Raw genomic sequence first — 23,744 nt, forward strand, 5'->3', positions numbered from 1 at the left:
AAAATAAAATAAAATAAAATAAAATAAAATAAAATAAAATAAAATAACTTGTTAAAGAGAGAACTAAGTAGAGGGGAATTGAAGAATAAAAGTAAATGGTGGGTTTATTAGGATTGGAAGCTTTGATGTATAATAGAACAGTGTTTTGGGAAGAGGGGAGGTTATGATTGAAAATATTTAAATTCCTTTGCTTTATAATAGTGAGGTAATGATGATGACAAAGTTTGGTGTGTGATTATGACTGAGGGGAAACCAACAAAATAATTACTGAATATGAGGGAATCAAGGAACTAAGAGTTCAAGGTATTGGATGGGTTAGAGATGTAAATGTTTAAGTCAATGAATTTTTGAAGAGATTCTTTCTTGTTCATATGACATTATTCTTTTTTGCCTTCTCTCAGACCTCTTGGACTTCATTCTCTCTCTTTTCTTATCCTTTAAATGAAAATATCCCACAATATCCAGTAATCTATCCTTTTGTTTTCCATCTGGAGCTTGGACACATGCTTGACTCCAATATCTCTCTAAAAGAATCCACTTCTGCCCTCAGCCCTGACTTCTAATTTCTAATTTCCTTATTGCTGAAGAAAGATGTATTTCTTGATTTTCTCCTAGCTCTTGAACTTAGCATGTCCCAAAGTAAAACCATCAATTTTCCCTATCTGCTATATCTCATTTTTTTTAAATTGTGGTTTGTATTTCGTTTGTACATTTATTTGTTTATTTGGTTGGTTGGTTGGTGGTATGTTGGTTTTGCATTGTTATTTTTTCTTATTTAGGACTGAGGTTGTTCCTATTATATAGACCGGGCAGCATAATGAGAGTAGCTCCTCTCTCTTCATTAACATCATATATGTTCTGGCTCCAAAAATTGTATTTACTTTCCCAAGAGCTATTCTATTACCATCTTTTGTTCTCTGCTTTCCTTTATTACTCCAGGTTTATGTAGGACCCTGTCTTTCTCTCTTAAGAACTCTGTAGATGGTCTCTTTATTGAACTTGCTTTTTCAGATATTTCACATTACTACACTTAAAGGAAACTCTGAACAGGAATACTCACTTCTTAAAAGACTTAGCAAAGTATATTTGTTTTTCCTAAATGTCTGGGTATTTTAGCCTGGAATGAACCCAAGGCCAGGCTTGAGTTCCAGGTTAAAAAATGTACATGTATTTTGATTTTTGATTTTTGATTTTTGGGTTTTTTCCTCATGTTGGTACCCCAAACCTTTCCATTTCTTTGCTTTTGTTCATGGTTGTCTTTATGACCAGAATGTTCCCTACCACATTTCATTCTCTCTTCCATTAAATCTTTTTTTTTTTTTAAAGATTTTATTTATTTGTTTGAGAGAGAGAGAATGAAAGACAGAGAGCATGAGAGGGAGGAGGGTCAGAGGGAGAAGCAGACTCCCTGCTGAGCAGGGAGCCCGATGTGGGACTCGATCCCAGGACTCCAGGATCATGACCTGAGCCGAAGGCAGTCGCTTAACCAACTGAGCCACCCAGGCGCCCCCTCTCTTCCATTAAATGACATCATCAGTCTTTTGGTCTAACACTAAAATAACACTTTGCATCTTCAGCTTTTTGTCTTATAAACTGTCTTGGACTAAGTTCCTTATGAGCATATTTGGTTCTGTTAGAACTCACATCCCTACTCTGTTATCCTACCACAAGTCATTAACTTTGCCCTTTCTAATTTATTATCTTAGCTAATCACAATATTACCTGTTATTAATGCGGTTCTCTTTTCTTGGTACTTGCTGTATTTAAATTCATCTTGTCAACAATATGGCTTCCTGAGGGCAAGCATCCTACCCAGGGTTCTGACTTCTCTTGGGTTGGCATCATCCATTTCTACCTCTCAAAATCCTACCACAATTGAAGATATTAATCAAGAGTTATATTTTTCATAAAGCCTGTTCTAATGTCCCTAATATAGGTATGGTGAATCTTTATGTTTTATAACTCATTTATGCCACTTACTGTGCCCTGCAAGTGTTATGATTGATGGCATACCTTATATAAACTACAAAAATGCGATATCACAGAGAGAAGATGTTTATTTTCCTCATATCCCTCATAATTTCTGGTTCAAAAACTTGATACATTTGTTTATTGATTGATCTTAGATAATAATTGTATAAACTTATGAAGTACCTAGTCAAGAGTACATAGGCATACTTTAACAAACAATAAAAATCTTCATTGAGCTCTTATCTGTCTTGAGATTACAAGTGTAAGAGTAGAACATTTTCTGCTAATTAAACTCATCGAAACTCATTGAGGACTATATAAATGTTTCTGAAGTTTTGTTTTCCTTTGAGCAAAACCGTATCTATAAAAACAGACACATAAATATTTCATTGATTATGTTTTAAAATGAACTTAACTGTGATAAGTAAAATATTCAGTTAACTTGGATAATAGTAAAAGTTACTTGATGTTTTAAGAATTGCTTCCATAAAAAGTATGAAATCCATATTACAAATAAAAGGAAAGAAAATTTCATCACAATAAAGTTATACAACAATTAGATTTGAGGAAAAATCGCAGCTTGATAAACTCTCCAAGGTCCTAGATCAACATTTTATTATAATTAAGAATTTGATTTGAAATATATGTAGACTGTTATTTACACAACTATTTTCAGAAACCTCTCATGTGATCGTCATTAACAAAATGACCTATTTTGTATCTTTACGTTTGAAGTGGTCAATGTAATAAGTAGTTCCACAAGTAATCTCTTTATTTTTTCCTGTGTAGCAGCCATACATTTTCTTCCAACAGAGACTCCTTGCAAAATTATATTTTGAATTGGTTGCATTGCTTTAAGAAAGGCTACTCCTTGAACTTGCTTTGTATTTATATTTTAGATTTTAAGAAACAGAGCAAACAATACCAGCTTCTAATATTTTTTTTTTCTTTTTCTCTTTTTTTTGGTTGGCAATGTTTGGGCTGTGGCTTATGGATGCAATTTCAATCCACCCAATGGAGATTGGCTGAGGCTAGATTCTCTCAGATCCTTCTTCCCAGAACCCAATAAATTTAAATTTTCTACTTGAACTGAATGTCAAACTCATTTGTCAATTTGAATTTAATTTCTCTCCCTCTGCTTTTCTAAAAATTTGATAGCATGAACACAGGTTCATACATAGACTCTTCAGTATAACTTCTTCAGTAAAATTTTGCTTAAAGCAGAAAAATGGATCGAGATGTTTATGTAGCTTCTACCAACTTCTTCCACTGTAGAGTGAAACCATCACAGGAAATAGAGGAGCGTTGGGCTTAGAAATCTCCCTAGTATTAAATCTTCAATCCACATCTATCACCTGGGAATTTCTAAACTGAAATAAAGGCAGTAGTTATCTTCATGTGCCATACAATTATAAGTACATAAGGCACCAAGTCATTAGCTATAAGTTCCTGCTTTGTCTTGTATGAAAGAAATGTAAGATACATGTATTTGCGAATTTCTTTCTTTTTTTCTTTGAGCCAGAACAAGGTGTTTACTTTAATGCTATTACAGCAACTTATTATTTTTCTTTCATTTAGGAAAAGTAAGTTTCGTTTTCATAAGACTAATTTTAATGTTAGAGCCCAACATGTACTGTGCTTGTGAAGGAAAAGGTACAACAGAACTCCAATGGGATATAGCCATTTCTCAGATAGAAAAGGAAGATACTGGAGAGTGAATCCATTCCAAAGTTTGAAAGACCTTTTATTCGTGTTTACTTCTGCAAGGATATCAGACCTCTTTTTCAGGAGATCTGCATTATGACACTTACTTTTCTGTAACTGAACTGCTTATTCTTTATTCTTCTCAAGCATGAGCCTAAAAGAGAATGAGAGAGAAGAAGGCAAAGCAAGATTCCATTGCCATCAATACCTAGGGAGTAAGGATCCCATATACAGTTGGAAGAATTAGACGGACTGTTCCTATGGTAAAACTTTATAGAATAAGTGCCCCAAAGACCAAACAAAGAGTTTCAGTGGAAATGAGTAATCAGGTTTGTAGCCAGCTCAAGATATTAAATAGACGGCTAGCCTGAGGGAGTTGTAGCAATTCCTTCTAAAACTAATTTATAAATAAGGAGTTGTTAAATATATCGGAGAATCTCTCATTAGATATATATAAAACAAAATATGAAGCTAGAATAGATTTTTTTCTAAAAATCTGTTAAGGTAAAACAATTCCACCAAGACCTTAGAATTCAAGAAAATAAATGTACAAGCATGTTTGGTTTCTTCTTTCACTTTTATTTTTTGTTGTTGGTTTCTGTCACCCTATGAAGAAATAGCTGCAAAATGTCATTAGTTGCATAAGGAAAAAAAAATCTTTTTAGCCCTATAGATTTGGTAGACAGAAACATAAATCAAATGTTATCTCATATGGAAGATTTCCACATTCTAATTATTTGGGCTTTTAAAGGGGAAACTGGATTGACTATATGAATGTTCTCACTATAGAGTTATATAGCGTTATCTCATGCCTGATGTGTCAGTGTCCTGTTACTCCTCGTGTCTAGCTCCTACTCTTTTTCAGCCTTATCACATAGAAACTATAGACTGGAACCACTTTTTAAATGATCTCCTTTGGTTGCCTGAACAGCAGGGAAGATTGTAATTCATTTGCAGCAAGAAACTCAATCATTTCTGGGTTCCAATTAGAGAAAGCCTAGGGGCCCTCTTTATTAAGATGAAACACAAATTGCATCAAGACTTGCTAAACCACTTAATATTTTTATGGTGATATTAAGAAGCTTGAACATTTTAAGTACTAATTGGAATATGTGTAGTGTATTTTTAATCGATGTGTAAACTCTAACCTCCATTTCATTAAAATTACATCTTATGGCACTTTTTTGCCACCTTGAAGATTTACCGTACAAAGAAGGATCAAGAATCCTGCAATGTTCAGTGTCAGCAGTGACTGACACTGTTATAATCTCTTCTTAACCATTTCTGCAGATGTTTTTTCATTATTTCCTAAAAGCGAGAAATATTTTTTTAGGAAACATTTTTTTAAAAAAACAGACTGGCAACTTAATTTATCTAGATCTTTATCTTCATTTCTGTATACATGATTTAAAATTATATATCTAAATTTACTTATATGATTACAGGGCCATATACTTTAAGATGTGACTGAAATCTTATGAACACGAGCAAAGTTATGACAGTTTGGATTTGAGAAGGGGGTATAAATTCGAGTGTATGGAAATGCATAGATATATACATATAATTACATCTGTGTATGTTTAAAAATTCTGACTTATACATTAAGAAGGTATTGCCTCATAATGAAATACTTCTATTGAATAGTGTTTTAAGGATGAATCTTTTACAATCAAGTTATCCTTAATATAACTGTTATTTTAATGTTGGTCTTCTGTGGCATTGTAGAAAGGACACACCTAATATTTCAATTATATGCAGTAAGTCATAGTGTTGCCTCTTCAAAAGATATTAAGGATGTGCAAGTTTCAAGATTGTCCCAGCTATCAGTTTTAACATAAGAATTAGTAAATTCAAAGAGCAGCTAGCTGATGTGGGGTACATGAAGCAAGTTGAGAAATATTACTGGTTTATATTTTATTAAAGATACTATGAGAGTGAGTTGTCTATACAATCGAAAGATATAAATTATTATATTTTCCAATAGTTTTGGATAACTAGTTTGTCTCTCTTTTTCCCCATAAAATGACCTTTCAGAGGTTTAATGGGTACAGTCCTGATTGTCTTTTTGTTCTCTCCCCAAGTGTTTCACTACTTAAACTAAATGATTCTTTCATCACATTGCTGATCTGCTTGTTTTGATACTATTTCCTGTATTTTTTATTATTTGGTCCACAACTTTTATCACCTCTCCAAATTTTTTTCAGAAAAACATGCATTCTCTGTCTTTAAAAAGCTGTCATAGTCATAGGCATCATTTATCAAGATATCTGTCCTCCTTGTCTTTACAATAAAAAATGGAAGTGAAATGTATCCACCAGAATCAACAAATAATTAAAGCTGTTTCAAAAATAATTTCTAACATGATAAAATCATATTCAAATAGAACATTTGACATAAGAGAACTAGGAAAATAGTCATCCTGTTAGTAAGCAAGAAGTAGTGGACAAAGCATTAACTATAGAGTCAGACCAGGGTCTGGCTACATCTCTGATTATCAACATTCTTACATGCATTAAATTTTTTAAAAATTATATCAGAAGCCAAATGGTGGAGGAGTAGGAGACCTAAATTTTGTCTGGTCCCAGGAATTCAGCTAGATAGGTATCAAACTATTCTGAACACCTACGAACTCAACAGGAGATCAAAGAAAAGAATAGAAACAACTCTCTGAACAAAAAAGCAACCACTTTCTGGAAGGTAGGACGTGCGGAGAAGTGAATTCAGGGTGATATACGGGAAGATAGATGGTAGGGTCGGGGGCCTCCATCAGCCGCTACTGGCAAGTGTTAGAGCCACGGAGCACAAAATCAGAACTTTTAGAAGTCTGCTCCACTGAAGGATGTCGCTCCAATGGCTAGGCAGGCGGTGGAACCCTTGCTGGGACAGTGTGGTCTTGGGACCCTCGGGGTCACAGAAAGACCGGGGGTACCTGAGTATGGCAGAGCTCCCAGGTATTGGAGCAGGGAAGCCGGCTGCAAAGATGGATCAAGGAGTGGGCTCTCAGCTAGAGGTTGCCATAAACTGTGATCCATGGCACAGTCAGGCCACTGCTTTTCCAGCAGGGATCCAACAAGCAGCAGATCCGGGGAGACTCCCCTTCCTCCCCTGGGAAAAGTGGCACGGGAGTGCACTGCAGGGATCTGTTGGGTTTGGAGACTCCACACAGGGTCATATGCCAGAGATAGAAATGCTAGGTCACAGGCCAGGTGAGCACGGAGTGTGGCCAGAGATGGGGGAGACAGGAGTGATTGACTGCTTTTCTCTGGGGGTGCACTGAGGAGTGGGGCGCCGAGTTCTCGGCTCCTCTGGGGTGAAGATTGGGAGGCTGCCATTTTCACTCTTGTCCTCCAAAGCTGTACCGAAAACTTGAAGGGAACAAAAGCTACAGAGAGCAAACCCAAACAGATTATTTAGCCCACTCCAACAAGGGCAGGGCAATTCCGCCTCTGGCAAAGACATTTGGGAACCACTGCAACAGGCTCCACCCCCAGAAGATCAGCAAGAACAGCCAGTCAAGACCAAGTTGACTAATCAATGAGAATGGCAGAACTCCAGCACTAGGGGACTACAGCACATAGAATTCATGGCTTTTTTCCCATGATTCTTTAGTCCTTCAAAGTTAATTTTTTTTAATTTTCTTTATTTTTTTCTTTTTCTATTTTTTCTGAATTTTTCTTTTTCCCTTTTTCAGCCAACATCTTATCAATCACTTTCCTAAAAATCTTTTTTATTTTTCATTTTTAGAGTCATATTCTATCCCTTCATTGTAGTTAAACTTATTTTGGTATATATATAAGTTTTTCTCTCTTTAAAATTTTGGGATACAGTTTCTTCTAACAGACCAAAATATATCCTAAATCTCTAGTGTATGGCTTTGCTCTAGTCTCATGCCTGATCACATCCTCTCCCTTTTTATTTTTTTAATTTCTCTTCTTTCTTTTTTCAACCAACATCTTATCAATTCCTTTTATAAAATCGTTTATAATATTCATCTATGCAGTCATATTCTATCCCTTCATCATATTTACCCTTATTTTTGTACATATAGAAGTTTTTATTTCTTTAAAATTTTGGGAGGCAGTTTCTTCTCACAGACCAAAATATGCACAAAATCTAGTGTGTGGCACTGATCTAGTCACCAACTGATCCTTTTAGGTCATATTCTTTTTTTTTTTTTTCCTTTTTTCTCTCTTTCCCTTTCTTTTCCCCCAGTTTCAGGTCTCTTCTGATTTGTTTAGTGTATATTTTTCTGGTGTCATTTTTACCCTGTCAGCATTTTGTTCTCTCATTCATCTGTTCTCCTTTGGACAAAATGACAAGATGGAAAAAAATCACCTCAAAAAAAAGAACAAGAGGCAGTACGAACTGCCAGGGACCTAATCAATATGGACATTAGTAAGATGTCGGAACTAGACATAGTTAGAATATAATAGTCAGAATGACTATTATAAAGATACTAGCTGGGCTTGGAAAAAGCATGGAAGATACTAGAGAAACCCTTTCTGGAGAAATAAAAGAACTAAAATCTAACCAAGTCGAAATCAAAAAGGCTATTAATGAGGTGCAATCAAAAATGGCGGCTCTAGCTGTGAGGATAAATGAAGCAGAAGAGAGAATTAGTGATGTAGATGACCAAATGATGGGGAATAAAGAAGCTGAGAAAAAGAGAGATAAACAACGACTGGATCACGAGGGCAGAATTCAAGAGATAAGTGATACCAAAGATGAAACAATATTGGAATAATTGGGATCCCAGAAGAAGAAGAAAGAGAGAGAGGGGCAGAAGGTATATTGGAGCAAATTATAGCAGAGAACTTCCCTAATTTGGGGAAGGAAATAGGCATCAAAATCCAGGAGCACAGAGAACCCCCCTCAAAAATCAATAAAAATTGGTCAACACACCAACATCTAATAGTAAAACTTACAAGTCTCAGAGACAAAGAGGAAATCCTGAAGGTAGCTCGGAACAAGAGGCCTGTAACCTACAATGGTAGAAAATTAGATTGGCAACACACCTGACAGAGACCTGTCAGGCCAGAAAGGCTGGCATGATATATTCAGAGCACTAAATGAGAAAAATATGCAGCCAAGAAACTATATCCAGCCAGGCTGTCACTGAAAATAGAAGAAGAGATAAAAAGCTTCCAAGACAAACAAAAACCAGAAGATTTTGCAAATATGAAACCAGCCCTATAAGAAATATTGAAAGGCCTCCTGTACGCAAAGAAAGAGTCTAAAAGTAACATGGATCAGAAAGGAACAGAGACAACATACAGTAACAGTCACCTTACAGGCAATATAATGGCACTAAATTCATATCTTTCAATAGTTACCCTGAATATAAATGGGCTAAATGCCCCAATCAAAAGACACAGGATATCAGACTGGATAAAAAAACAAGACCCATTGATATGCTCTCTGCAAGAGACTCATTTTAGAACCAAAGACACCTCCAGATTGAAATTGAGGGGGTGGAAAACCATTTACCATGCTAATGGACATCAAAAGAAAGCTGGGGTGGGAATCCTTATATCAGACAAATTAAATTTTAAACCAAAAACTATATTAAGAGATGAAGAAGGACACTATATCCTACTTAAAGGGTCTATACAACAAGAAGATCTAACAATTGTAAATATCTATGCCCCTAACATGGGAGCAGCCAATTATATAAGCCAATTAATAACAAAAGCAAATAAACACATCAACAACAATACAATAATAGTAGGGGACTTTAACACCCCCCTCACTGAAATGGACAGATCATCTAAGCAAAATATCAACAAGGAAATAAAGACTTTAAATGACACACTGGACCAAGTGGACTTCACAGACATATTCAGAACATTCCATCCCAAAGCAACAGCATACACATTCTTCTCTAGTGCCCATGGAACATTCTCCAGAATAGATCACATCCTAGGTCACAAATCGGGTGTCAACTGGTACAAAAAGATTGGGATCATTCCCTGCATATTTTTGTACCACAGTGCTTTGAAACTGGAACTCAATCACAAGAGGGAAGTCGGAAAAAACTCAAATGCATGGAGGCTAAAGAGCATCCTACTAAAGAATGAATGGGTCACCAGGAAATTAAAGAAGAATTTAAAAAATCATAGAGACAAATGCAAATGAAAACACAACTGTTCAAAATCTTTGGGATGCAGCAAAGGTGGTCCTAAGAGGAAAGTATATAGCAATATGAGTCTTTCTCAAGAAACAAGAAAGGTCTCAAATACACAACCTAACCCTACACCTAAAGGAGCTGGAGAAAGAACAGCAAATAAAGCCTAAACCCAGCAGGAAAGAGAATAATAAAGATCAGAGCAGAAATCAATGAAATAGAAACAAGAACAGTACAACAGATCAACGAAACTAGGAGCTGGTTTTTTGAAATAATTAATAATTTTAATAAACCCCTGGCCAGACTTATCAAAAAGAAAAAAGAAATGACCCAAATAAATAAAATCATGAATGAAAGAGGAGAGATCACAACCAACACCAAAGAAATACAAACAATTATAAGAACATATTATGAGCAACTATATGCCAGCAAATTAGATAATCTGGAAGAAATGGATGTATTCCCAGAGATGTAAAAACTACCAAAACTGAACCAGGAAGACATAGAAAACCTGAACGGACCTATAACCACTAAGGAAATTGAAGCAGTCATCAAAAATCTCCCAACAAACAAGGGCCCAGGGCAGATGGCTTCCCAGGGGAATTCTTCCAAACATTTAAAGAAGAATTAATACCTATTCTTCTGAAATTGTTCCAAAAAATAGAAATGGAAGGAAAACTTCCAAACTCATTTCATGAGGCCAGAATTACCTTGATCCCAAAATCAGACAAAGACCCCATGAAAAAAGAGAATTACAGATCAATATCCCTTATGAACATGGATGCAAAAATTCTCACCAAAATACTAGCTAATAGGATACAACAGTACATTAAAAGGATTATTCACCAAGACCAAGTGGGATTTATTCTTGGGCTGCAAGATTGGTTCAACTTCCGCAAATCAATCATTGTGATACAATACATTAAAAAAAAAAAAAACAAGAACCATATGATCCTCTCAATAGATGCAGAAAAAGCATTTGACAAAGTACATCATCTTCTCTTGATTAAACTCTTCAGAGTGTAAGGATAGAGGGTACAACCTCAATATCATAAAATCCATCTATGAAAAACCAACAGCGAATATCATTCTCAATGGGGAAAAACTGAGAGCTTTCCCCCTAAGGTCAGGAACACGGCAGGGATGTCCACTATCACCACTGCTATTCAACATAGTACTAGAAGTCCTAGCCACAGCAATCAGACAACAAAAAAAATAAAAGGCATCCAAACTGGCAAAGAAGAAATCAGGCTCCCGCTCTTTGCAGATAATTTGATACTTTATGTGGAAAACCCAAAAGACTCCACCCCAAATCTGCTAGAACTCATACAGGAATTCAGTAAAGTGGCAGGATATAAAATCAATGCACAGAAATCAGTGGCATTCCTATACACCAACAATAAGAGAGAAGAAAGAGAAATTAAGAAGTTGATCCCATTTACAATTGCACCCAAAACCATAAGATACCTAGGAATAAATCTAACCAAAGAGGCAGAGAATCTGTACTCAGAAAAATAGAAAATACTCATGAAAGAAATTGAGGAAGACACAAAAAAATGGAAAAATGTTCCATGCTCATGGATTGGAAGAACAAATATTGTGAAGATGTCAATGCTACCTAGAGCAATCTACACATTTAATGCAATCCCTATCAAAATACCATCCACTTTTTTCAAAGAAATGGAACAAATAATCCTAAAATTTGTATGGAACCAGAAAAGACCCCGAATAGCCAGAGGAATGTTGAAAAAGAAAAGCAAAGCTGGCGTCATCACAATTCCAGACCTCAAGCTCTATTACAAAGCTGTCATCATCAAGACAGTATGGTACTGGCACAAAAACAGACACATAGATCAATGGAACAGAATAGAGAGCCTAGAAATGGACCCTCAACTCCATGGTCAACTAATCTTCAACAAAGCAGCAAAGAATGCCCAATGGAAAAAAGACTGTCACTTCAACAAATGGTGTTGGGAAAATTGGACAGCCACATACAGAAGAATGAAACTGGACCATTTCCTTACACCACACACAAAAATAGATTAAAAATTGTTGAAAGACCTAAATGTAAGACAAGAGTCCATCAAAATCCTAGAGGAGAACACAGGCAGCAACCTCTTCAACATCAGCAGCAGCAATTTCTTCCTAGAAATATTGCCAAAGGCAAGGGAAGCAAGGGCAAAAATGAATTATTGGGACTTCATTAAGATAAAAGGCTTTTGCACAGCGAAGGAAACAGTCAACAAAACCAAAAGACAACCAACAGAATGGGAGAAGATATTTGCAAATGACATATCAGGTAAAGGGCTAATATCCAAAATCTATAAAGAACTTATTAAACTCAACACCCAGAGAACAAATAATCCAATTAAGAAATGGGCAGAAGACATGAACAGACATTTTTCCAAAAAAGACATCCAAATGGCCAACAGACACATGAAAAAGTGCTCAGCATCGCTCGACATCAGGGAAATCCAAATCAAAACCTCAATGAGATACTACTTCACACCAGTCAGAATGGCTAAAATTAACAGGTCAGGAAATGACAGATGTCGGCAAGGATGTGGAGAAAGGGGAACCCTCCTACACTGTTGATGGGAATGCAAGCTGGTGCAGCCACTCTGGAAAACAGTATGGAGGTTCCTCAGAAAGTTGAAGATAGAGCTATCCTATGACCCAGCAATTGCACTACTGGGTATTTACCCCAAAGATACAAATGTAGTGATCCAAAGGGGTACATGCACCCCAATTTTTATAGCAGCAATGTCCACAAGAGCCAAACTATGGAAAGAGCCAAGATGTCCATCGACAGAGGAATGGATATATAAGATGTGGTGTGTGTATATATATATATATACACACACACACACACACACACACAATGGAATATTATGCAGCCATCAAAAAGAATGAAATCTTGCCATTTACAACGACGTGGTTGGAACTAGAGGGTATTATGCTAAGCAAAATAAATCAATCAGAGAGAGACAAGTATCATATGATCTCACTGATATGAGGAATTCTTAATCTCAGGAAACAAACTGAGGATTGCTGGTGGTGGGGTGTGGGACGGATGGGGAGGCTGGGTGATAGACATTCGGGAGGGTATGTGCTGTGGTGAGCACTGTGAATTGTGTAAGACTGATGAATCACAGGCCTGTACCTCTGAAACAAATAATATATTGTATGTTAAAAGAAATATCTATATAGTAGGAAGGGAAAAATGAAGGGGGGGAATCGGAGGGGGAGATGAACCATGAGAGACTATGGACTCAGAAACAAACTGAGGGTTCTAGAGGGGAGGAGGTTGGGGGGATGCGTTAGCCTGGTAATGGGGATTAAAGAGGGCATGTACTGAATGGAGCACTGGGTGTTATATGCCAACAATGAATCATGGAACACTACATCAAAAACTAATGATGTAATGTATGGTGATTAACATAATAAAATAAAATTTAAAAAAACAATATTTTCAGAAGTATTCTTGTGAGAAATATAGGAAATATTAGTAGCATATCTAGGGTAACTACCATTATTAACCCATGGTGGTAGGTACTATTAGCTATTCCTATAATTTATAATTACAAAAGTATGTAAAATGTTTGAAGACAGATGTCCATGTTTCATTCATCCTTTCTTCCCTATAAACAGGTTTTGAGATGAGAATTTTTTGCAAGAATTTAATTAAAAGAGAACTATCAGTTTCTATAAGTTCATAAAACTTATTTTTTAGATTCCACATATAAGTATGATCATACAGTATTTGTCTTTTTCTGTCTCACTATTTCACTTAACCTAATGCCCTCAAGGTCCAACCATGTTGTTTCAATTAGCAGGTTTTCCTTTCTTCGATGGCTGAATAATATTGCATTATATTTGGAATATATTTTCTTTACCCATTCATCTATTGATGAACACTTAGTTTCTTTCCATGTGTTGGCTATTGTAAACAAGGCTGCAGTGAACATGGGATACAGATATTTTTTTGAGATAGTGATTTTTTTTCCTTTGGATATTTACCCAAAAGTGGAATTGGTGGATCAGGTGGTAGTTCTATTTTTAATATTCCGAGGAACATCCATACTATTTTCCATACTTGATGCACCAATTTATATTTCTACCCACATTGTGTAAGGGTTCCCTTTTCTCCACATCTTCCCTAACACTTGTTATTTCTAGACTTTTTGATGATAGGCATTCTAACAGGTATGAGGTGATAGCACATTATGGTTTTGATTTGCATTTATCCAATGATGAGTGATGTTGAACATTTTTTCATGTAATTGTTAACCACTTGCAAGTCTTCTTTGGAAGAATGTTTATTCAATTCCATTGCAAATTTTTTAATTAAGTTATTTTTTGCTACTCGGTTGTACAAGTTCTTTATGAATTTTGGATATTTACCCAGTTAGCAGATATAAGATTTGGAAATATTTTCCTCCTATTCTTTAAATTGCCTTTTCATTTTGTTAATGGTTTCCATTCTGTGCAGAAGCTTTTTAAATTTATTTTTATTTTATTTTATTTTTATTTTGTTTATTTTTTTCATAATCTCCTTTTTTAAGTTTTTATTTAAATTCTAGTTACTTAACATTCAATGTTATATTAGTTTCAGGTGTACAGTATAGTGATTCAATACTTCCATACAGTACCAGGTGCTCATCACACAAGTACACTCCTTACTCCCCATTGCCTATTTCATCCATCACCCCACCCACCTCTCCTTTAGTAACATCAATTTAGTCTCTATAGTTGAGCCTATTTCTTGATTTGCTTCCCTCTCTCTTTTTTTTCCCCTTTGTTCATTTGTTTTGTTTTCTAAATTCCACATATAAGTGAAATCAAATGGTATCCGTCTTCCTCTGACTGATTTATTTTGCTTAGCATAATACTCTCTAGCTCTATTCATGTCATTGCAAATGGCACGATTTCATTATTTTTTATGGCTGAGTAGTATTCCATTGTATATATACACCACCTCTTCTTTTTTTTTTTTTTTAAGATTATATTTATTTATTTGAGAGAGAGAGTGAGAGAAAGAGCACAAGAGGGGGGAGCGGGAGAGGGAGAAGCAGACTCCCTGCTGAGCAGGTAGCCAGATGCAGGACTCGATCCCGGGACTCCAGGATCATGACCTGAGCCGAAGGCAGTCGCTTAACCAACTGAGCCACCCAGGCGCCCTACACCACCTCTTCTTTATCCATTCATCAATCAATGGACACTTGGGCTGTTTCCATAATTTGGCTATTGCAGATAATGCTGCTATAGACATAGGGGTACATGTGCAGATGCTTTTTAGTTTGACATAGTCCCAGTTGTTCAGGACTTAATTTCAAGCTTTAATCCATTTTGATTTGATTTTTGTGTAAGATAGAGATTCAGGATCCAGTTTCATTCTTTTGCATGTGGCTGTCTAGTGTACCCAGCACTTATTGAAGAGACTGTCCTTTCTCTATTCTATATTCTTGCCACCTTTATAAAAAATTAATTGGCTATATATGTATGTGTTTATTTCTGGGCCCTCTACTTTGTTCCATTGACCTATATGTCTGTATTTATGCCAATATCATATTTTAATGACTATAGCTTTGTAATATAGTTTGAAAGCAGGAAATGTGATGCCTCTAGCTTTTTTCTTGTTTCTTAAGATTGCTTTCCTATTCAGGGTTTATCATGGTTCCATAAAAATTTTAAGATTGTTCTATTTCTGTTAAAGATGCCATTGCAATTTTGATAGGGATTGCTTTGAATGTGTAAATCACTTTGCTAGTATGGACATTCAATATTAATTTTTCTAATCAATGAGTATGTATGTGTTCTCTTTAATTTTTTTCATCATGTCATAGTTTTTAGTGTATGGGTTTTCATCTTCTTAAATTTTTCCTAAATATTTTATTCTTTTTGGTGCAATTGTAAATGGGACTGTTTTCTTAATTTCTTTCTAATAGTTCATTGTTAATGTATAGAAATACAATTGATTTTGTATATTGATTTTGTATCCTGAAACTTTACTAAATTCATTTATTAGTTTTAACAGTTATTTGGTGAAGTCTTTAGGGTTTTCTTAATATTATGTCATCTGCAAATACAGGCAATTTTACTTCTTCCTTTCCTATTTGGATGCCTTTTATTTTTTTCCTGTTTAATCGCTCTGGCTAAGACTTCCAATATAATGTCGAGTGAAAGTGTCCAGATACAGGGGGTAGGGTAGTGGGAGAAATGGGTGAATGTAGTACAGATTACAAGTTACAAGATAAGTAAGTTCTGGGGATGTAATGTACAGCATGCTGACTATATAACAATATCGCATTGTTTATTTTAGTGTTGCTAAGAGAGCAGATCGTAAACGTTTTCATCACAAGAAAAAATACATAACTATGTGAGGTGATGAATGTTAACTAAAGCTACTGTGATAATTATTTTGCAATATATACATTTATCAACTCATTCTGTTGTACACTGCAGCGTTAGTTGTCAATTGTGTCTCAATAAAACTAGGAGACTAAAAGAGAGAACTTTAAGGAAAAACCTGTAGGGGTTGAGAAAAGCAGGAAAGGTGAGGGGCAAAAGCTTCAGATGGGTTCAGGCAAAACTGTCACAGTGCAAAGGTATAATTCCAAGTACTTCTATAAAAGGTTACTCTAGTAGCCCCAAAGCCATCCTCTAGAAATAGCAGGTATGAGCAATTCGCATCAGGATCAAGGCCACAGGACTGCTATAATGACTCAGCAAATTACTTCCTTAATACATGTCTGTTTAGTTAAGCAGAATGGAATTAAATTATATTTGCAATATCTCCAAATCTCCTGAGTGAAAGCATGGTGGTTGTTGGTACCTTATAGACATTAGCAACCAATATATAAATATTTAGCAATCATTTGCTAAATAATCATTTAATAATAATCAATAATCAAATGATTGCTAAATATTTATATATTGCTTGATTTATTTACTTCACATAATATGAAAACTTTCTTATTTTTCCTATCTATGTGCATATTTAAATCCAATAGGCCAGAACCTGTTTTGTGGACAAAGGACGGTGGAGAATTGCCAGATCCTGACCGAATGGTTGTGAGTGGTAGGGAGCTAAACATTCTTTTCCTGAACAAAACGGATAATGGTACATATCGATGTGAAGCCACAAACACCATTGGCCAAAGCAGCGCAGAGTATGTTCTCATTGTACACGGTGAGTACTTTTTTGACATCATTATATGTGGAAAAAATAAATGACCTGAAGAATTTTAAATTTATCTTTAGAATAATAAACAACATTTTAAACAGGTTTTCTTTTTCTTTCAGAAGGACTTTTCATAAAAGATTCACAATTACTATGTACCAAGTCAAACTAATAAAATAAAGTTACAACATACACTAAAAATAAAAATTATTTTTGTAAAAGGTTTTCTTTATTGCAAATATATGTGTGTTGGTAGTGACTAGTAAATAATAATGGTTTTCTTTAAATTTTGCAAATCAATGCTTTTAGTTATAAATCACAATCATGAAAGCTATATTTACCTTAAATTAGTTTTGGTTGTAATATCATAAAAATATACTTTATTATCACTATAACTGGCTTCACAAAGAATGATAGCATGTTACTGAGATGCAGCAAAGGCAGGTGTACAATATTAATAACTTCATTAATTTCTTATGAACAATGATTTAAACAGTCACATTTTTTCTTCACTGCACTAATCTCACAATTGGAGTAAATATAATAAAAATGGCAAAATAAATAAATAAATAAATAAATAACAGTACCTAAGACTGAGACAATCTCTGTTTTTCCAAACCTCCAAAAGCCACAATTGTTGCTCATGTTATAGCTTTAATATATTGTTAGATAGAGATGAACTTTTATGAGATTGATAAATAATGCAATAAAAAAATTAGGCAAGTTTCTTTACTGCAAGACTTCTCAGAGTTTATTAAATATGCCAGGGTATATTGCGAATTTCCAAGAAAAAGAAGCATTAGAGAATGTAAGATATTCCTCATATTTCACCATGAAAACCTTTTCTAAGACTCGTATTATGTTTACACAATATTACAGTATTCTGAATGAGTGCTGTATAAAACATGATGCTGTAATAAATCCAGGGTATCTTAAAAATCGTGAAGAGAGTATATTTGATGTCTTTCCCATGAATCTAATTATAAAATGTGATAAGAAGCATGAATTAGTTCTGTACCTTTCCAAAAAAGAATTTGGGGGGGTTGGGTAAAGTCTAATTCTTTGTGAAGAGATTTTATTTTAGGGAAAAAAATTAATACAGTTTGTGTTTTTTCCTCAGGTATTTATTTTGTTATGATACAGGACAAAATTGGAGAAAAATAATGTATTAAATCAATACACAGCTTTCCTATTCTCAAATTACTTTAGTGTATGCAGTCTCTCAATTCTTAACACCACTTTACTGTTGAAGGCAAATGAAGGCTTGCAGTAAATAGACTGCCCACATATAAACTCCTTGAAGATAGAGCTGAGAGATTAATTTCTAGCATCCTATGAACTGTGCAGATTACAACTTTTAGAAAAGATCAGCCTAATCCAGTTAAATTCATAAATTGGAACTAAATGTGTTAAAACCCTGTAGACACTCCCTGCCAGGCTTCCTGCCAGAGAGGGTCTAACAAGTCCTGGGCATGCCAAGAAGATAAGTTAGATCCTTGGAGCAGGACCCAGGAGTAGATTTCAGTTCATGCTGACCTGTGTGTGTCATCATGCAGTCATAGAAGTGAAGTCTGATTCGCTCTGAGCTTTCTAAGTGCTTCTCACTAACAGTTGGGGGGAAACTGGGGACATTTTATCTAGCATGTCACATTGTATCGAAAGCAATGTGACATAAAAATATAAGGAGTTAGAAGGGAAGTGATAGAAAAAATAATATACTTTAGATGAAATGTATGCCATTCATTTTTTTTTTTTTAAGTAATTCAAGTGGAGCAAATGCCTGTGTTTTCCCAGTGTTTGCAAGCTAGCCAACAGCATGATTTCCTAAATAGCCAAGCTACCTTTAGGTATTTGGCAGTTGACATATTTCTAATAAATACTTCTCTAACCACTTTGTAAGAAGTCATTTTTGGCTTTGCTTTTTGAACTACAATTCATCAAAAGCACCCCATGGATTAATGTTATTCATGCTGCTAGATAAATGCTGTGAAGTTCAACAGTAGTTTACCTAGGATTATTGACACAAGTAATGAGAGGCTCGATGAAACAGTGAAACCATATTACACTGTGTCTAAAAAGGGCTCCAATTGGGTTCATTACAAAATAAAGGTTTTTTTCCCCTTTGCACACAGGGTATAATGTTTCATTAGTCACTGGTTGTATAAATATAAAAAGCTACTCTCTTCTGTTAATGGTTTGGCTGTTTCAAAACCCTACTAAATGATGAAATTTGAGTGGCATTTCGATCTATAATGAATGCTCTATGCATTTTGGAATGGAGTGATAAGCGATCATTTGTGAGAACTTTACCCTTTTATCTTTTACACCAAGGGTGATTTTACATTAGCTGTGATAATTTAATATAGCTCTAGCACAGAAGGGCCTTTCCTGAGCTGAGACTCTGTCTTTGGCTCTACCACAGTTGCCTACGTTCTATTGATTCTTAACTTGATGGAGGTCTGAGCACTTTCCTGTGAAGTCATCTGCTATCTAGATGCCATCCTAAATGGTTAGATTTTATTCTTTGGGTGTCAATGGAAGTACATTATTTAAATGTTATCACATTTAATTGTTAACAGTACTGACATTATGTGTTGTGGACACTGGAGAGTTTCCCCCCCCCCTCCTAATTACACATTTACAAATTTCAGCTTTAGAACTACAGATGGTAATTTGAACTGCCAGTCTAAAACTCACCTGCAGTGAAAGGTCTAACAAAATTTAGCATGCAAATACTTGTAGGATAAAATATTATACTTATGAAATATTTGTGCTGTGCAAGTTCTATCAGAAAAGAGAGTGGCATTTTTCATTAACAAGCTCAGAAATGGAAAAATTTGTCTGTTGAATTGGTAGACTTAGTTATATATATACTATTAATCCATGTGAGCAGAATGTTTTTTTTTAATTTAAATTCAATTAGCCAACATATAGTACATCATTAGTTTCAGATGTAGAGTTCAGTTATTCATCACTTGCATATAACACCCAGTGCTCATCACATCACGAGCCCTCCTTAATGCCTGTCACCCAGTTACCCCATCCCCCACCCAACTCCCCTCCAGCAACCCTCAGTTTGTTTCCTAGAGTTAAGAGTCTTTCATGGTTTGTTTCCCATTTTTTTGCTTCTGCATAAAAATATTGAAGTCATTCTCATATTTTCATTGCTATCATGCTATTTATTTTTTTAGAAGGGCTGATTATTTCCATGTTAATGGTGTTTAAACATACTATTCCATTGCTGTTTTATTATTTGGAGAACTCAGACCAAGAGAAAAATTCATTCATTCAACAAATAAATATTTAGCACTTAACTACCAAATACTAAAGCACTATAGGAGCAAAGGTGAATAGAACTCAAGTTTAAAATTTAACATGGAAGATAAGGTAAGCATTCAAGTAGTTATAATACCAAAATAAAAGAACTAGAGGAGGATGGACATACAATCCTGTAGCTGTTCGGAATCTTTGAGAGTGTGATCCAAGTGTCAATAATTAAAAAAAAAAAAATAGTAACACAGCACTTCTGAATTGTTCAAAGACAAATAGTGTACATCATAAATGGAAGTAGCCATCACAGTGCCAAGTGCATACATGTGCAGTAAATATTATTATTATTATTATTATTATTATTATTATTATTATTATTATTATTATTATATTACTAGTAGCTTTAAGATACCAAAGGAAATCTCAATCCAATCTCAATCTCTGGTGAAAACCTTACCCAAGAGGTGCATACAATTTAGTGACCAGAGTCTTCCCTGAATGGTACTCAGAGCATAAATTAGGTTATGTCTATTAAAGAATGAGACAATTGTAAATTCTTGCTAACTATGCAACAGGGGATATCTTAAAAACTTAATAGTATGGCAAATTAGTTACATAGAGAGTACAGGATAAAAGTTATAATTACTCAGAGTGCCTGGGTGGCTCAGTCGTTAAATGTCTGTCTTCAGCTCAGGTCATGATCCCGGGGTCCTGGGATCAAGGCCCACATCAGGCTCCCTGCTCAACGGAGCCTACTTCTCCCTCTGCCACTCCCCCTGCTTGTTTTCCCTCTCTTGCTATCTCTCTCTCTGTTAAATAAATAAATAAATAAATAAATAAATAAATAAATAAATAAATAATAAAATCTTTAAAAAACTTTAAAAATTATATTTTTTTCTTATTTCTCTAATGTAGCATCAAGTTCAGAGGGTTTGAAGATAAAATATCTTCTCTCCAAGCAAAGACTTCCCAGATACACATCTTCCAGTATAGGGAACATAGCAGATACCTTTCCATCACACAAGGAATAGCTGCAGACAATTATAGATGACCTTAAGCTAATCTTATTTTGTGGATAGAAGCAACACAAGTTCTAATATTTATTTGTCATCAACTGATGCAAAATATATGTTCTTTTGAAAGTGTCAGAAACATATAGCACCTGGGAAGTTTTGAGAAAGAATATGAAAGTGAGAAACACAAATCAGTACATTTCCTCCAAATCTTATTTTTTTTTCTTTCTCCGCACTCCCAGTGCCTTTTACCTGCCTTCATACTCATCCTAGAGAAATTTGTAACCACGCCTCAAAATACAAATGGAAGTAGAACAGAGATGCTGGGACTCCTTAGTATCACCTGCACGCTCAAAACCCTCCTCAGGATTTGGGAAGAAATATAGCAATACAAGTAGAAGAAATGAGTAGCATATTTTTTCTTCCATCAGTAGTGGCACTAACTGTGGCAGGTCCAGATCGTAGGAGAGAGTTCCAGAGAGTCAGATGAGAATTTCAGTGGAGAACCCACTCCACTCAGAACCAGACTCAGGGTTGTCTCAGATGGTCATAACAGAGTAGAGATGCACTCTTCTAGAAAGGTTTGCATGACATTTCCTATCTCTCTTCAAACATATTCTTCCTATTACCATAATAACCCTTATATGCAATTTAAAATTATTTTGCCACTGCTATAATATTCCTTTACTTCATTGTTTTTCTACTTAGGTGAATAAGCTTTTGTAACACTTCATTACTTGTTCATTATCTTAACTTTTCTAGTTTTAAATAAAATTACCCACTACATACCCTAGCATATTTTTACTTTTATGTGTACATATTTTGCTTTTCTAGCAAATGTTATCTTAATGACATAAAAATGAGTAAAATTCTCCATAACTAGTATTATCATAGTAGAAAGTAAAAAACAATAAAAAGGTTCTTTATGTTCCTGACAGTCACTGACTTGATATCTCTAAAATATCAGTTGACAGTTATGGTTTGTTTTATTTGTTTGATCATGTATCTATTGAAATGAATACTGATGAAAAATATGATATTGCTTTTTTTTTTTTATGTTTCCAGGATAATTTACCTCAGAAGTAACACACACACACACACACACACAATATATATATAGGATCCATCACATTTTATTGTTAGTTAATAAGAACCATTATAAAAAGAGTGTTTTAGATTTTTAATAGTAGGAGGGAATATTACTGCTAGAAATACCTGTGTGTTTTAGTCTAGTGAAAGGTATCAGGCTATTAAATATGCCTTTTCAGCTTTTAAAAATCAATACAACTACTATTTTCATTTCACTCGGCTTTTATTGTAAATAATATATATCAAAAATACTCAGAGAGATGGGCATACACACAGATATTGCAGACTTCTGCATCAAGCCAAGCACCTAACTTTGTTGCACATTTAGACATACATCTTTTTCAGAGACTATACATACGTGCAGACTCGCTTTCAATCTTCAGTGCTGATTTTCCCTTTCACTTGATTTGTTTACTGTGAGAGAGAGGCAAATTGAGTCATGGAGGGTGGACTTTCACTTAAGCAAACATCTCCTTCAAATATTTCACTAGAGTGTAGGATATAAATTCAGTTACTTTAGGGTTATTGGTACCTGATCCTAAATTTAGCAAAATAATTAATGCATGTACAGGTGAATGGGGTAATAATTATGAAACAAATTGGGAATATCATGAACTAATATGCTAAACTTATTTTTAAACTTATCTTACCATAGAACTGAGCAAATACAATTATAATACATATATTTCTAGTCTTGCAGTATATGTTACACATATTCATGTCCTGATTATCAATGATTTGAAAACTATTGAGAAGGCTCATCACATGAAAAGGCAAAATGCACTTCAATGCTCCTAGTGAATATGTAGCTAGACTAAAAAGTTGGCAGTAACATGTACATTTCCTATTACATTTATGTAGCAATGAAACGTTTAGAAACAATGAGAGGCTACATGATTTTTTTTTCCCTCTCAGTTGTAATGTTAGGCAAGGTGATACAGATCACTGTGGAACCAAGAGTGAATCTTTGGGCTCATATGGGTGGGTGGGCAGTGAGAAAGAGAAGCCTGGATTATGGACAGATGCACAACCTAGTAAACATTAAAAAGAGATTCAGCTAAAATCTGTTCCCTCACATGGAAACAGACCTACCAGTTGGTAAATTAATTCTATGTACTCATAATGAGCATTTTTCCTTTGGAGAAGCTTTCTTTAGAAGCATGGATAGGAAAATACACAGGGAAGGAAGAAAAGGAGAGAAGAGACATCCATATGGAGCAACAAACAATGCGCTAGTGGAAGAGCCCTATGGTTGCTGCTCTCATCTGTGGTGGAGAGTTTGCAGACAGTAAACTAGTTGGACGATTCTTAAAACTGTACCTACTTTAATCGCTAGATAAAGCATATCATTTCTGGACATGAATAAAATAGGGAGAGCTGTGATGCCTGT

At 34.9% G+C, this 23,744-nt stretch overlaps 1 protein-coding gene across 2 annotated transcripts in view; it reads left to right on the top strand.

Moving 5' to 3' along the window:
• The window catches only part of CADM2 (cell adhesion molecule 2), a 1,084,478-nt gene that overhangs the window by 980,206 nt on the left and 80,528 nt on the right, over positions 1-23,744 (top strand). For both annotated transcript variants that reach the window (XM_035015153.1, XM_035015154.1), the window contains exon 7: positions 16,813-16,991. In XM_035015153.1, coding sequence (XP_034871044.1) covers positions 16,813-16,991 — 179 coding nt within the window. The remainder of the gene's footprint in view (positions 1-16,812; positions 16,992-23,744) is intronic.

This window comes from Mirounga leonina, unplaced genomic scaffold (genome assembly GCF_011800145.1).
Source record: "Mirounga leonina isolate KUSES-001 unplaced genomic scaffold, KU_Mleo_1.0 Mir_169, whole genome shotgun sequence".
NCBI classification, from domain to species: Eukaryota; Metazoa; Chordata; class Mammalia; order Carnivora; family Phocidae; genus Mirounga; species Mirounga leonina.